This window comes from Poeciliopsis prolifica, unplaced genomic scaffold, assembly GCF_027474105.1.
Source record: "Poeciliopsis prolifica strain line A6 unplaced genomic scaffold, Auburn_PproV2 SCAFFOLD040, whole genome shotgun sequence".
Classification (NCBI taxonomy): domain Eukaryota; kingdom Metazoa; phylum Chordata; class Actinopteri; order Cyprinodontiformes; family Poeciliidae; genus Poeciliopsis; species Poeciliopsis prolifica.
In genome coordinates, this window is record NW_026562415.1 from 5,303,967 (window position 1) to 5,319,136 (window position 15,170).

At 40.5% G+C, this 15,170-nt stretch overlaps 1 protein-coding gene across 3 annotated transcripts in view; it reads left to right on the top strand.

The window, feature by feature from the left end:
• The window catches only part of dock4b (dedicator of cytokinesis 4b), a 112,602-nt gene that overhangs the window by 58,745 nt on the left and 38,687 nt on the right, over positions 1-15,170 (top strand). For all 3 annotated transcript variants that reach the window (XM_055054692.1, XM_055054694.1, XM_055054693.1), the window contains exons 13-23: positions 1,341-1,466; positions 4,547-4,671; positions 5,004-5,166; positions 7,090-7,196; positions 8,317-8,470; positions 10,151-10,248; positions 10,332-10,415; positions 11,364-11,464; positions 12,638-12,719; positions 13,332-13,502; positions 14,337-14,529. In XM_055054692.1, coding sequence (XP_054910667.1) covers positions 1,341-1,466; positions 4,547-4,671; positions 5,004-5,166; positions 7,090-7,196; positions 8,317-8,470; positions 10,151-10,248; positions 10,332-10,415; positions 11,364-11,464; positions 12,638-12,719; positions 13,332-13,502; positions 14,337-14,529 — 1,404 coding nt within the window. The remainder of the gene's footprint in view (positions 1-1,340; positions 1,467-4,546; positions 4,672-5,003; positions 5,167-7,089; positions 7,197-8,316; positions 8,471-10,150; positions 10,249-10,331; positions 10,416-11,363; positions 11,465-12,637; positions 12,720-13,331; positions 13,503-14,336; positions 14,530-15,170) is intronic.

The following is a 15,170-nucleotide window of genomic DNA, read 5'->3' on the forward strand; positions in this document are numbered from 1 at the left end:
AAAAATAAAATTTAATATATATCTCATTTACATTTTGTTTTCATTCCCTGATTTAATTACTTTAGGAAAATATACAAAAAAAGGTATTTATTTGATATATAAGCATATTTTAAATTTCCAAAGATGTTTACTTTTAACAACTGTCATTGTCACTTTGCTGTTATTAAATCAACAGCATCCAAAAATTGTTAAAATAAAATTTGTAACAATTTTTGTTAAAATATTATTATTTAAAATATCATTATTTTAAATAATAATATTTATTTTATTCATATTATTTAAAATATTATTATTTTAAATAATAATAATTTTTTATTATTAAAAAATATAGATATTTTTTAGATTATTTTTTAAAATAAATAATTCAGCTTTAAGAGGCTTGAACCTACATCTTATTTTTAGGCTTTTGAAAATAAATGTCATTCTGGTTTGATTATATTCTGTCATCGTTTGTGCGCACTGGCCTCTTAAATATTTCTAAACTGGGAGGGTGGTAAAATTGAGAAAGCCTCAAATGGCCTCTTAAAACTGCATTGTTTGATATTTCATGTTCCTTTATTTAGATTTGTTCTTCGTTTTATAACGGCGTAAATAAAGTGAAGAAAAGTCGAGCTAAAATTTATTATTAGAGATGCAGCGTTACGGCATACTTCACAGGCACAGTACGAACACTTAAAAAGTCTTTCTGTGTGACGTTTAGTTGATGGGCCAGTTGGAAAACTTGGAAATCTTGTCCAGCACATTGTCTCTCTTTGACTCCTGCTTAATGATTTCTAGACTACCTCACAATTTCCTCCAGATTGCATCCACAGCAGAGATTACTACCTTCATTATCTCGTCTTCTCTCTGAGACGACTCCCTTGCTCTTCACCGCGATCACAGAAAAGCGCACTCACAAGGACATCAGAAAGATGACGTTTTAAGCTTTATGAATGCGAGCTCGGGTTTTATTGTACCTTTGCCAACAGGTGGAGTTGTTCTAAGGGATATTGATTTGAGGCTGCTACCTTCATGCAAGATTTCCTCCTAATGAAAGGATGCAGATGACTCACTGGCTGCTTGTATTTTTCTGTTTATTTCCAAACGTGGGTGTCTGCTTGCCCTCTATAAAGTTAATGCAGCAGCTGACACATATATATTCATAGTCATCTATCTAATAAAACTTTGTCCTTTTTGTATTTCACTTCACTGCAAGAATGTGATCTTTTATTATCTTGACGCTTGGGCGGTGTTTTATTTTTGAGCTCTTCATCGAGTGCCTTTGGTAAAGCGATAGAGAGGAACTAACCGAGGCAATGCTGTGGCTTTGTAAGAATGTTGTCATTATCTCATATTTTAAGGTTTGGCGGTGGCTCTCCAGCTTCTCCATGGAGACATGGACCAACTAAGGCGGGAGTACATGGGCCTCTTCACCCGCGGGGTGTGCATCACCAAGAAGCTGGGCTTCTCTGACATCATTATGCCAGGTAGGACTTTCCAGAGCCTCCTAGACTTTTTAGCCTTCTTTTCAAGGATGCCATTGTTTGCTTTGCACAACAGTATCCTTGAAGTGTGTACACTTAGCTTTTATATTTCAAAAGCTCAGTATAAAATACATAAATCATTAGGTTATGGTGTGTATCAGACTGGTAGCCCTACTTATACTCTATACCTCTCAATTAGCTCCCGGTTTCCAAAAGGTTGGTGAGCCCTTAAATACAGTAACTGACTTGAATGACCGAAGTCTTGTAATGTAGAGTTTTTGCCTTTTTGACAATGGAAAACTACTAAATGTGAAAAATGTCTACATTTAATGTAATATAAACGAGACAATTTCATCAAGTAAAATACTGGATTTTTGCTTACCAGACAGTTGAACTTTGAAAGTTGAGATGTATAAAAAAATGTAGTATTTTTATGAATGGAAGCAATATACATTTTTATCTTATTTTTTTAAATTAAATATAATGTTGGAACAGTTCTGTGTTGAAAATAAAAATGTCTTTCTTTCGAAATGCCCTTTTTCTCTAAAATTAAGAAGGCATTTGTCCCACTTTAAGTAAAGCCTCAAGATCCTGGTTCAAGAGAAAGTCACACATAAACGAAGACATAATTTCATAGTACATTGAACACAACGCTCATGTGGTGACAGAGCTAATTTAACAGCCAATTAATCCACTAACCATTTCACCATTAACATGATATGGTCTTTTACTTATCACAGAAATATACATTTGCTGGTTCATAGCTACAGATGTCTATAAAACTGTTTTATTTTCTGTTTTGTAATCAACATCGGTGGAGTAGTTTCTAATTCAAACCAGTTGCAGTCCGTTCATTCACTGAACCACTGATCATGTTGGGTTTCAGATCTCTTAACCTCAGACATATTGACATTGAAGTTGTGTGCTGCCTGTTCCAGGTCAAGAGATATTCACAGAAAAAACACGTAATACAAATCACTGTCAGAATCACGACTTCATTAGAAGAAGTAGGACCAGTCTGTACTGGGTGTACAGGGGAAGCCTTAAATGGGGATGGAAAAATAAATAGATGACTGTAGGGTTCTTAGCATGATGGAGAAATATGACATTAAAAACACAAAAACTACTTACTGTCAGTAGTGTATATAGTTATTTAGAAACACTATAGTACAACCTCTTGAACAGCTGCCAGGAGACGCCAGAAAACTTGTAATGGAGGGCCAGCAACAGGAAATCTGGTGCTTTGCTGTGTTCAGTGGATCTCAGTCAGTTTCTCAGATGTATCATTTGTAACATCGAACCTGTCAGCATAAAGAGACAGAACTATGTCTTATATCTGGACTCCAAAAGATCATTTCTCTGCACAATTGTAGCTGCTAGTCGGTTTGGGGGTGTGACGACCGTTAACATCTGAAGGCCTTCTGCTGAAATGTCTTCTCTCTTGACTCTACAAAAGAGAAAACATTGTTTCTCGACGATTACCGTCATTTTAAATGAACAAGCCCCACACCAATACCCCAAGGCTTAGTTGGATGCGGTCTCGTCGCCTTGGTAACAAATGGAGATCCGCTTGACTTTGTTAACAGGGACCCAAACAGGTGCCCGTCTGTTAATTTTACATATGCAGGACGCGAAGCAATTTACGGAAGGTGCAGTTTGAGCTTTAAAATAAGGGGGGGAAGTTTCATTTATGAAGATTTTCTTTAATAAGAGGTCAGACAAACCAGACTGTGATACCCCAGGGCCTCACTAATACAGATTTATCCCCACCATCTCCTTCATTGTCTTTGTCTGGCTGCAGACCCTTAAGTGCTCTCACTTGTTTCATATGTTTAAGTCAGCCCTTGGGCAAAGGAAACAGCCTCTCCTCCTGTTCCTAGTGCTTCTAGTCTAGATTTGTATCTGACCGACTGCATATTCCTCCTCATTATCTTTTGCACTAGCCACAGCGCCTTTTTGCTTTGGCAGCCTCCTCCACCATTTCCTGCTTCCAGTTTCCCCTATTGTTGCGAACATAAAAAACATATATCACCATGTCTCAAAGCCTTCCTGCTCCAAGTGCATTTCTCTCTATGTGTAAGGATACAGTATGGGTTCATATAGACTACCTCATGTTGCTATGGTTTCTGTTGTTGAGGACAGAAAATCAATGTTGACCCCTGTGGTAGAGATCTTGTGATTGCACTCGCACTCTTCATAATGTTTTTACATGTCAGAAGTTTCAAAGACGGCCTCTAAACTTTGCAGAAGAGTAAGGAAGGATTTCCTGGCACTTAATCTGCACGCTTTGCAGATTTGAGGATAAAAGAGCATCAGTGGCTCAGAGAAGAATCCTAATTTTGTGCCCGACAAACCATTTCTGTGTTGAGTTAAATCATTATTTTCTTGAAAGAAAGACATTTTTTGTGTTTTTTGTCAGATGACACAAGATTTTTATTTGTCATGCCTCAGTATTTTGAAAGAGTGACATATACTTCGACAAGTTTTCTTGCCCTTTTGAGGCAAAACAAGCCCACAGATTCTCCATCGTACTTTATTGGCATGAAGTACCAATAAATCAACAAAGCAAATCCAGCTTACGAGTCATCAGCCTAAATTTTTGCATTGCCCCGGTGTGGAGTTGCATTTTTTGTGTTTTTATAAAAAAATGTTGCAGTCAGAAGCTGTAGTTACAAACCCTTCTGAAAAGATTGGAATGATAATAAGCCTTTACAAGATTAAATAAACGGGAACATTTTCAATAAGGCAAAAAAAAAAAAAAGAAAAAGAAATGTTTGTGTCTTGGAATTCTGAGTCAAACCAAAAGTCTCTGTGCTGGAAGTGATTTCATACCAAATTTTCCGAAGTGAACACTTCTCCTTTTTCTTTAAATACATCTGAAGCTGATATTTAAGAGATCTAAATGTCATCACCATGGGCAGCATGCAACACATCATTAAATACAGCTAGCGTAAATGCTCTCCACTCCTGCTGCTTGTGAGAGTCTGCAGGGAGATATCACACAAAGATCTCCCTGATAATGCTGTGTAGACCATGTGCCTGTTTAACACGTCGAGGCCTCTCGTGCTCTCCCGTTCCTGCAGGCGAGATGAGGAACGACCTTTACATGACGCTGGAGAAGGGGGAGTTCGAGAAGGGCGGCAAGAGCGTCGCCAGGAACGTGGAGATTACGGTTAACGTGCTGGACGCCGATGGACAAATCCTAAAGGTGAAAAAAAACACCTTTACTTTTGTCTTGTGTTGTTTTTGTCACAAGGTTTTTTTAGCTGTCGGATTAAAAGTGACTCATCCAGATGGGAGCAGAGTGTGTGTGTCAGATGTGCTGCCCCGTTCTGTTTCTGTAATGTGACATTCTGCTCCTGCGGTTTCCTCCACCGCCGCAGCCTTGGAGAGAAAATGGAGTCAAATATAAACCCTGTCACTGCAGCCACAACCCTCGAAAGCACATAAATGTGCACATAAAGCTTGTCCACGTAACTCCATGTCTTTACTACGCCGCCCCGTTCGCCCCCTAAACTCTCTTTGTTGTTTGTCTTTCAGGGTTATGTGGCTGCTGGCTCCGGTGAGCCGGGCGCAGATGAGTACCACTCTCTGGTGCTGTACCACAACAACAGCCCCCGCTGGGCGGAGCAGATCAAGCTGCCCATCCCCGTCGACATGTTTCGAGGGTCTCACGTCCGCTTCGAGTTTCGCCATTGCTCCAGTAAGCGAGCTGCGACGCTGTCAAGCGAGCACGTCTCCCTGAGCTTTCAGTTGCAATGAATGTCACCTCCTTTGCCGGGTTTGCTCCTTTCCTGTCTGGAGGGATTGCAGGGGAAACAGTTTTCTTCAATACTTGTAGCATTGCAACCACACATTTCTTCAAACTGTTCTCCTGCAGTCTGGATAAGCCTGGAATTTGATTTCAGCCCCCAGGATTCCAGTATTTGTACTTCCAGATCATTGTCAGGATATTTTTCCTTCCTCATTTACTTTCATGTCTACTTACTATGATGATAGTGTGCCCAACTTCTGGTTTTCAAATGAGATAGAAATGTACCGCCAATTTATTCCATCTCACTTTGGATAACAAAGAAATGTTACTGTCTCTTTTTCTCAGAACAAGACTATTGCTTTGAAGCCAGCCAGCCATGTGGCTGTGTAATAGTATCTATAACAGCTTTATTAATTCTGTCAGGGCTGTTATTACCTCCTAAAGGCTGCCTGTAAGGATCCTAATTTAAACCTGTGGTGACACCAAAGTTTGAAGGCCAAATAATAACAAACACCTTGGGGCAAAACTGGTTAGCAGACATCTTCTTCTGATGTCTGACCTAAACGGGTACATCTAAGTAAACTACAACATTTTTATTCACCAACTCAATTAAAAAAATGTACATTTTTGAGGGAAAGTACTGAATTAATAGCTATCTAGCAGGTCATTCAATCTTTCTGAGTAACAGGTTTTTGAGCAGTTCTTTTGAATGAATCTTTGAAAAACGTTCATGTTCTACTTTCTCAAAATTCACTGTAAAACCCCAAAAGTCTCTAAATTTAAATTATGACCAATTCTGTCTTCCTATATGGGTCAGGAGGAAGTCTGTAAAGCATTATAAAATTCCTGGGCTGCCGAATGAATTTGTGTGAACAGCTAAAAATGATTTGTTACCCTAAAAGCGTTTTGCAGTAAACAAGACTGGCTCTAAATATCTACAGCTGCTTCCTGGCTGAACGCCGATGAATGCAGCACACATTCACACTTATGGACCGGCCTGGCAAAGAAGCACAATATAAATGAATTACTTAATTACATTAGATGGTTCTTAATTGGTGATTTGTTATTATTGTTTCATGTCAGTTCTTATATTATCCTTCTTAAAACTGGCAAACAATTTGGGAAACTTTTTTAGCCCTTTCTAATATGTACAAGCATTAGCATGAGACTACTTATGTTAAAGCCACACATTTACATTAAATAAATGACAAGCTACCTTGTCTTTACCATTTCAAGAGTAACATTAGGAGAATGTCATGCCATATTCATAAGGGTGCTAATAAGTATATCACTATGTATTTTGTTAAAAATACTTTTAAGTGTAGGATTTTCTTTCCACTGAATAAATGTACAGTTTGTGGTGAATAAAACAAAGCGACATTCTTTAAGGGGGTCATGCTGTGAGTGAGGACAGGTCAGCTCAAACCAAATTAGCAACGATTGGGACTCCAAACATTGCAACAATGCTAGTCTTCACTACTTCCTGTTTGTATACAAGCCGGTGTTAGGACTGCAGCACAGCTGGGTGATGAAGGAAGTTAGAACATTAGCATTTTAAAAGGTTCCAACTGCTTTTGTGATCCATGTGGTACGTAAATACTGTATATATTATTGTTATATTTCCTCATCTCGCCATTTCGCCGTGACGCTACCGTACTCGCGTACTGAAGCGATTGTTGTTGGTGATGCATCAATAACTGATCTGACCTCACCAAGTTTTCGCAAAGCTGGTCTGTCAGATTGTTTCAGAAACAATTGGAAGTTTGTGCTGATTCTTTCTTTTCATGTGAATTCTCTGTTTCTTGACTTTGCAGGCCTCTGTTGTCTATTTTGGGCTCGTAATCTTGCCTCTGTGTTGTTGTTGCTTGACAGCTAAAGACAAAGGAGAGAAGAAACTGTTTGGCTACTCCTTTGTTCCTCTGATGCAGGAAGATGGCAGGACTCTGCCAGATGGCACCCATGAGCTCATTATCCATAAGGTAAGAACTGCTTCCCCTCCTTACCAAAGCCTTGCCTGAGCAGCATAGCATCAAGCAATCTTTGTTCTTGGCTATGTGTTTTATTTAGCAGTGTTTTTTTGTTTTTGTATCCTCTAGTCGTATTTTGTTGATTAGTAAAATGCAGCTTGTGGTCTAAGTCAAATCTCTCGCTGGCTGGCATCAGTGTTGCTAACAGTACTTCAAAGGGGGTTATTCGCCCTGTTTGATATTATATGAATCATCGCCTCTGGAAGGCACGATGTACTTCTCTATTTTATCCTTCTGTTTGTGCCACTGGTGGAGACGCGGCTCACGTTGCCTCCAGCAGGCCGATGAGTAATGCCCTCTTTAAGGTCAAATTTAACCTCGAGTCAGAGCCAGTGTTCATCCGCTTGCTCATGTGGAAAAGATCCTTCTGCCCGTTTATTTTGTGTATCAACTCATCATTTCGTGCTTTTCAGAGTTGACATGTCAAAGGGTAAATGCAAATTAAATAAGTATCTTCGCTTAAAAAGCCACAGGCGCGCTGCGTTGAGTTGTAGCTGCAAATATTTGCAGACTTCTTGGGTTTCCTCAGCCGCAGGCAAAGGGTGTGTACGGCAACCTCCAGTCCTGAGAAAGACAGAGAAACAAAGTCAGATTTTGTTGTACTGTCGTGATCTTTAGTGTTAAGATTCAGTGTTATACACCCATGACCTGGTGCCCTTCCGATTTCCGAGGCCTACTTCCCTAGTTCTGCCTGTTCACACCGTTAAGGGGGTGAAGGCGCATTGTAATGCCAGATGGACGGTTGCAGAGAAGCCCAATAAAACTGGCATGGCCTAGTTTCTCCTTAGACCTGAAATAGACTCTGAAGAATCAGTCCAACACTGAGTGAAAGCTTTGGATCTCAAACAGCCTCAGCTGTACAGCTCACCAAGGCTGAACAAAGTGGAATATTCATCCCTAGATTATCAGATATGATTTTCAATTCATCCTATGTTCTCTTGTAGGAAACTGAACATAAATTGCTTTTCTAAAATGAAAGTGAAGTCTGGAAACATGTTTGGACGGTTGCGTAGCTTACCTTTACCCACATGGCTACATTTAACTCATGGGTTTTACTATTCTGTGTCTCCAGTGTGACGAGAACACCAGCCTGGCGGACTGTTCGCGCTACCTGAAGCTGCCGTACTCCAAAGCCAACCTTCCGACCAACAGTCTGACACTGAAAGGAAACAAGGAGTCCTTCTGGATCACCAGCTTCCTCTGTTCCACCAAGCTCACGCAAAACGGTGAATGAGTCTAGGTTGTTGAAGTCGTTCTTTTTTTTTTTACATTTTTGGTCCTGATTTCACAGGCTTCCTCCTGAAAAGTGCTTCATAGATTGCATAAGTTGGTCGCTTCAGTTGTTGTTCCAAGGTGGCGTTAGGGTGGCAGCGTATCAAGCCGATACAAGCCGTCAGAAAAACAGCAATTTAAGCTTCCATGAGCCATCGCTCTAAAAGTTAGAGTTGTAACTTTTATACAAAATGTTTGCTAATATTTTTTTTTTTTTTTTGTGCAACGTCGGTGCCAATTTTTTGCAGCCTCACTTGTAAATGTTTTCAGAAAAACTCCCCGAAAGCATCATCACTTTAAAAACAAAAGTTTTGATGAAACTCTTTTGTCTGAAAATAAAACTTTGGACCAGTCCAGTTCTTGTGATCGGTGGCTGTTGAATCACCTGGTGCTGCCTCGGTTCGCTCCTTGTGAAACTCTCTTCTATTCTTGAATGGGTCATAGTTAAAAGCCTGTTGCTGGGAAACTATTTTTTTCCTTCACCTTAACTTTCTTTAAACATGTTTGGATTCAGCGGTTTGTTGAGGCTCTGTTTGTTCACATTGGGCCGCCTATTTACCCAGACTGAGCCAATCTGACTAATCAGAGGCCAAGGAAACCTTTGCAGGTTTTTGAGTTAATTATCTGATCAGGGCGTGACACCCCAGGTTTCCATTATTTACCATTTTTACAGTATTCTAATTGCCAGACAGACAGAATTTGTGGGGGGTTGTATCATTTGTAAGACATAATCATCAAAATGACCAAAAAAAAAAAAAAAAGAAGGCTTGATATATTTTATCCTATTTGTAATTATTTAATGTGTTTCACTTCCTGAAATAAGTGGCTCGGAAGAAAGGAAATGGCACCATCAAAATTATTCAAATGCAAGTGTGTAAATATTAAGGAAGGAAACTGGGTGTTTGTATCTGCAACTAGGTGAGAGAATAACGGCTAACATCTGTCTTTTGTGCTCAGTGTGAACGGATACAGTCGACATTAAATCCACCACAGTGTTTACAATAGATGGATGTCTTTCCCTTAAGCTACATAAGCTTGTACAGCAATGTGCATCCTGCCTGCTGCAGGGAAAGCAGCCTGCACACAACTTTTATGTACAATGAACTCACAAATCTAAATGTTTCCCCCGTCGGGCAGAGTGGAAGCCCCTTTTTACGTCATGAAATAAAGACGTGACAGTATTCGAGTTGCTGCAGAAATAAATAGCTGTTTTCAGCTGACTGGTTGTAGAAACATTGCTGACGGGCTAAACAACAAATACACAAACATCGGGGACGTTTGTAGACGAGAAGTGGCAGCGTTTGTTGCGATTTTCCACACAGTGGCAAAAAGATATGCCTTAGAAAACCGAAGAGACAATTGAAAGGCTTTCTTTTTAACGCTTATGTTTTATTCATTCAAGCGTCTGGGGACCCTCACTTGGGGGAAAATGACTCTTTATCTCCTTCATCCCGCCGCACTAGAGAGTGTTGTCATTTATTTGGATTCGGTGGTGTTTAGGGGCTGTAATTGGACGAGGCTACGAGAGCAGAGTTGAATTTTGCCTCCACTTGGTGCTTTTCTTCTCTTATAAACAAGATGTGTGCTGTGGTTTTATTTCTTGTGACTCCAGATTTTTTTTTCTTTCCTTACAGGCGACATGCTGGACCTGTTGAAGTGGCGAGCCCACCCCGAAAGAATCAACGACAGCCTCTCGAAACTGAAAGAGATAGACGGCTCGGAGATCGTCAAAGTATGTTCTCTGCTTCTCGTTTGATTTCAATCAGTCGAGTTCGTCCTGGACGCTGAAGGCTTTTGCGTCGCTTCTTCTGTCAGTTTCTCCAGGACACCTTGGACACTCTCTTTGGCATTCTGGACGAGAGCTCCCAGAGATACAGCCTCAAGGTGTTTGATTCACTTGTGAGTACATTGCTTTTTTTTGTTTTTTTTTGTCTTTCTCAATCTACAATAGCGACAAGTAAAGAAACTTGCGGGGAGAAAAGAAAAAAATAGTGATGTAACGCTTCACAGCTCCCTAAACCAATCCCGGCGTGCTCGAGCTTTTACCGAGCGGAGGCGGGAGATCGATCTCTGGGTTTCTGCTTCTGTCTCTCTGCCCATCAATCTCACACTGAGACATGAACACACACTCTCTCTCTGCACCTTGTCTAATGATGAAAAAGCCTGTTGAGCTGTCATTCTCAAGGTTTTTTTTTCTGTGCTTTTGAGATCATCTCTGAGAATATTGAGAGGTTTGGCCAGTGAAAGTCTCATATGATGGATTATTTTAGTTTTTTTTACACGATGCTACAGGATGAAGTTCTATTTTTCATCTTTACAATTGCAGCAATTTGCTTATTTTCTTAAGGTTCTTAAGGTTTTCTGTGACTTAAGGTTCTGCATAATTGTGAAGTGGAGATGAAATCATTTTCAGAAATGCATTTCAAATAAAAATCTGACCTTTGTGTCCATTCATATTTAAATTAAATCACTGTACTACTCCAAAACAAAATGGCTAGCTTTTAGCTTGGGTATCAGTGACTTGCAGCTGTAATTGTAAAGAAATTTAACAAACTTTCTGTATCTTCTATTAAGATAAAATTACATAAAAGTTGACTTTATTCATATTTCTGGTAATTATTATTAAACAGTTGTTGGCAATGAATTTTATTCAGATCAAGGGAGCTGAATATGTCTCACTTTCTCTTATTTGTCAAGAAATTATAAAACTCTCTTTTTCTTTACAACTATGTTCTCTCACATACAATCCTATGAGAAATTTCAACATTTGGGATTGTTAAATACCACTTGCAAGGCACTTCAGACTGGGATCCTCCTTCCTGATGTGTATCTTCTCCTAATCTCCAGGTTCATATCATCAACCTCCTTCAGGACAGTAAATTCCAGCACTTCAAGCCGGTGATGGACACCTACATTGAGAGTCACTTTGCCGGAGCGTTGTCCTACAGGTCTGTAAAGCCTCCCTCTCCGATTCGCTCACGTGTAAGCGAGTGCGTGAGCCCTGCAGCCTTTCCCACTTATTGTATTTGAATGCATCACAGCAGCCGGCCTACGCCACTAGCAAGAAGCGGCTCTATGCAACGTGGTGCTTTGAGGAAGGAACACAATGCTCATGGTGCCACCTGGCTGGTGGAATGAGAATTATCGAATTGTGCCTCTCATGTTTCACAAAAGCACAAAAGAACCTCACAAACTGCTGTTTTGTTTTACGTGTTCCTTTTTCTTTTGGTTCGCATGTGCCTATACTGCATCTACCTATAAGCTCTCGCTTTATAGCTTTTGTTTCATTTGCACCTGCTGCTTCTGCAGACAAAAAACTTTGCTCATTGAATTTTTCTTCAAATTTACCACCACAAATCTATGTGGACTTTATTCAAAAGACATGGATGTGGTTTGATCTAAACCATTTCACTGTAGCGCTGGCTGGATGTTAAGGGTCACTGTCCCGCTTTAAAGTAAAACTCTGCGCCTTCTGCAGCCTCCATCTGGGTTTTTTTTCCCAGAATTTCCCAGCATTTTGCCACTTTTCCATGAAGCCCGGATATTTAAAGTTTTTGAGAACTATGTGGACCTCTGCAGTCCCACCAGTTACCATGAACCTCTTTTCCACTTCTCTGATTAATATTCGCCTCGACCGGTATATCAGGCGGACTGTGAAGTTTCTTAAGTTCAACACTTATGGCTATCAAAGTAAACAAAACACGTCATTTTCCTTTAACTTATCTGCTCCTTTGTGTTGTCCTACCACATAAAATATTATTAAAATTCAGAAAGTCTGAGGTTGTGACAGCTTTACCCTCATTAAAAACACACCACTACCTGGAGTAGATTTTTAACCATACCACGCAATATGGTTAAAAATCATGAAGTAAATATTGAAGCAATATTTACTTCATGGGATTCATCATTTATATTTCCATCATTACTCTCGGCTGCATGATCAATTTCATCCACCTTGACGAAACAGGTGCAACGGGGTTACACGTTAAACCACCGCATTGCCTCATCGACTGTGGGTTGCTGTTTTCTGGGGGGAGGGTTTTCCAGCCGGGCTGAGATGCATATGGAGGTAAACGGGGATTGAGCTGTTGTGTGTGTGTGTGCTTCTCTGTCTTCTCCAGGGACCTGATCAAAGTGCTGAAGTGGTACGTGGATCGCATTGTCGAGGCAGAGCACCAGGATCACATACAGCAGGTGCTGAAGGTGAGGCATACATGAAGGTAACCTGAAATTTTTTCCATTTATTTTTTTTTTCCAAGAATGTTTGTAAGACAGAAACGGATTTCCCTCTCGAGCTTTTGCTCTCGCATCCGCCCCGTCTCCTTCGACCCCTCCGTCAGTCATGCTGCAAGAAGGTTTAATCAGCAGAAACCCAGAGCCTCTGGTGCTGGGGATCCTCATAATTTTATTTTAATGACGCATGCAGAAATGTACTGCAGACCTGTCTCTGTCGCTGAATAGTAAATGGGGCATATACATCGCAGACAAGTCTGCAGCCCCACACCACATGAGTAATCAGCTGGTGCTGTGCTTTGTGATGCCACCAATAATCATCGTGAAATGAGGGTTATTTCAGTAGATGATGACTTTCTGCTTTTAGCAGGTTCCTAAAAGTTTGAATTTGACATCAAGTATTCCAAAACACAAAGTTAAACAAAAGTGTACTTTTGTGTGTCTGCAGGACTATATTAAGTACATCACTGCTAAAGAGTTCCTTTTTTTTGCTTTACTTTGAAAGCTTTACATGCAAAACCTGCTCAGACTCTTCTATTTAACCAACAAACAGAAACTGATTCGCGTCTCTCTGTCCTCCAGGCCAGCGACTACATCTTCAAGTACATCATCCAGTCTCGCCGGCTCTTCTCTTTGGCCACCGGAGGCCAGAATGAGGAGGAGTTCAGAGCCTGCATCCTGGAGCTCTTCATGTCCATCCGCTTCTTCCTCTCCCAGGAGAGCAAAGGCATCAGTCCAGTCACCCAGACGCAGGTGTGCGTGCACGTGTGTGTGTGTATCCAGAGCTGTGTTGGTGTGCTAAAACATGCAACGAGGTTAGAAAAAAAAAAAAAACTCATCAGAGACGTGCCTCTCTCCGCCTGATGCACCAAATCGCGTTTTCTTCGTAGAGGATGCTAATGCTGTTGTGACGGGTTGAGAATTTGTCTGCGATTGAATTTCACGCTGCCAGAGGGGCACGGAGTCGAGAGTTGGGAATTTCTGTGACAGTATTCTTTTCTTTTTCCGGTGGGAGGTCCGTGCTGCGAGGAGGCTGCTTTTGCGCATTTCAACCAAGACCAAAATAAGCAAGTTATAGATGCCAAAGATAATCCTAATTGCACAGTGGGAGCAAATGCTGCGCGGCTAAGCGCTGTTGTCAGAGAAATTATTTCTGGGTGTTTGTGTTGCGTTGCTTGTTTTGATCTTTTGTCTGCTCTCTAATTCTGGTTAAACAATTAGAACAATTCAATGCACTTCATATTCTGCCAGAGGAGTGTGGACAGAAAAAATAATCTCCTCAGATTCTTCCTGCTTTACAGCTGCAGGAATCACTGTGACGGTAATTTGCAAAAAAGAAAACCTGGTGTAATCAATCCGCTGAATGTGCCTCCATTGGCTTTCTCTGCAAATTAGTTTTGCTGTACGCAGCTCTGATTTAGGCAAAGATTCATTGAATGCACAGTGATAATATTATGTGAGAAACCCATGCGTGCGCTTCAGCGAAAGCTTCTTTTTAATCTAATGTTGGTATATAAGTCTAATCATTTTAGTCGTAATGGATGTTGCTCGTTTATAACCGAGCGTTCCCCGTCTCCCTCTGCCCAGGCGGTGTTCCTGCGGACGTTCCCGGCAATCTACAGCGAACTGCTGAAGTTCTTCACCGTGCGGGACGTGGCCGGGTTCGTCAGGGAGACGCTGGCAAGCCTGCCCACCGTGGTCCAGGCCGACAGCCCCCTGGAGGCGGTCAAGCTGCAGTGCATCTCCAAGACGGTGGAAAGCCAGCTTTACATTAACCCAGGTGAGGCTCCTGAGTTTTATTCAGTTGTGGATAGACGGTTGTATAAACGCAGCCTACAAGAGTTTGTTTGGAGTAGTTAAGGGGAAGATTGCAAACCAATGAGTGATATTATTATAACTATTACGTGCAGCGGAATGCTGTGGGAATGTTTTCCCTTAATATTACTAATCTGGATGGACTAGACTAGACTAGCCAGAATCACAAAAAGCCACTTTTCTGGATATTTATGACACTTAATAGAATACGTAGTAAGACGGAAAACACAAAAACATTTATAAGAGTTTGAATTTCAATTTTAAGGTTTGTAAAGTGCTTGATTTTTGCATAGACTTCTTGAAACAGCTTGATATCCAAGCTGCACAATTTTAAAATGAAGTTTTATAATAATGTTTGTCTAAAAGTCTAAATTTGGAAAGTGATGTCAGGTATTTTCACACACCTAAAAAAGACTTTTCACTCTGAAGTTAAATCAGACTAAAATGGTTTCTTTTGTTTGTTCTTACGTTATTTCTATTTGCTAAATACCAGAAATATAGGGAGAGCATTTTTTTTTCTTTATTTTTGAATATTTATTATTCCTATCGCTCAATGGCTTATTCGTTTGTGTAATTGAAGAAAAACTTGGCCTGTATTTCATGCAT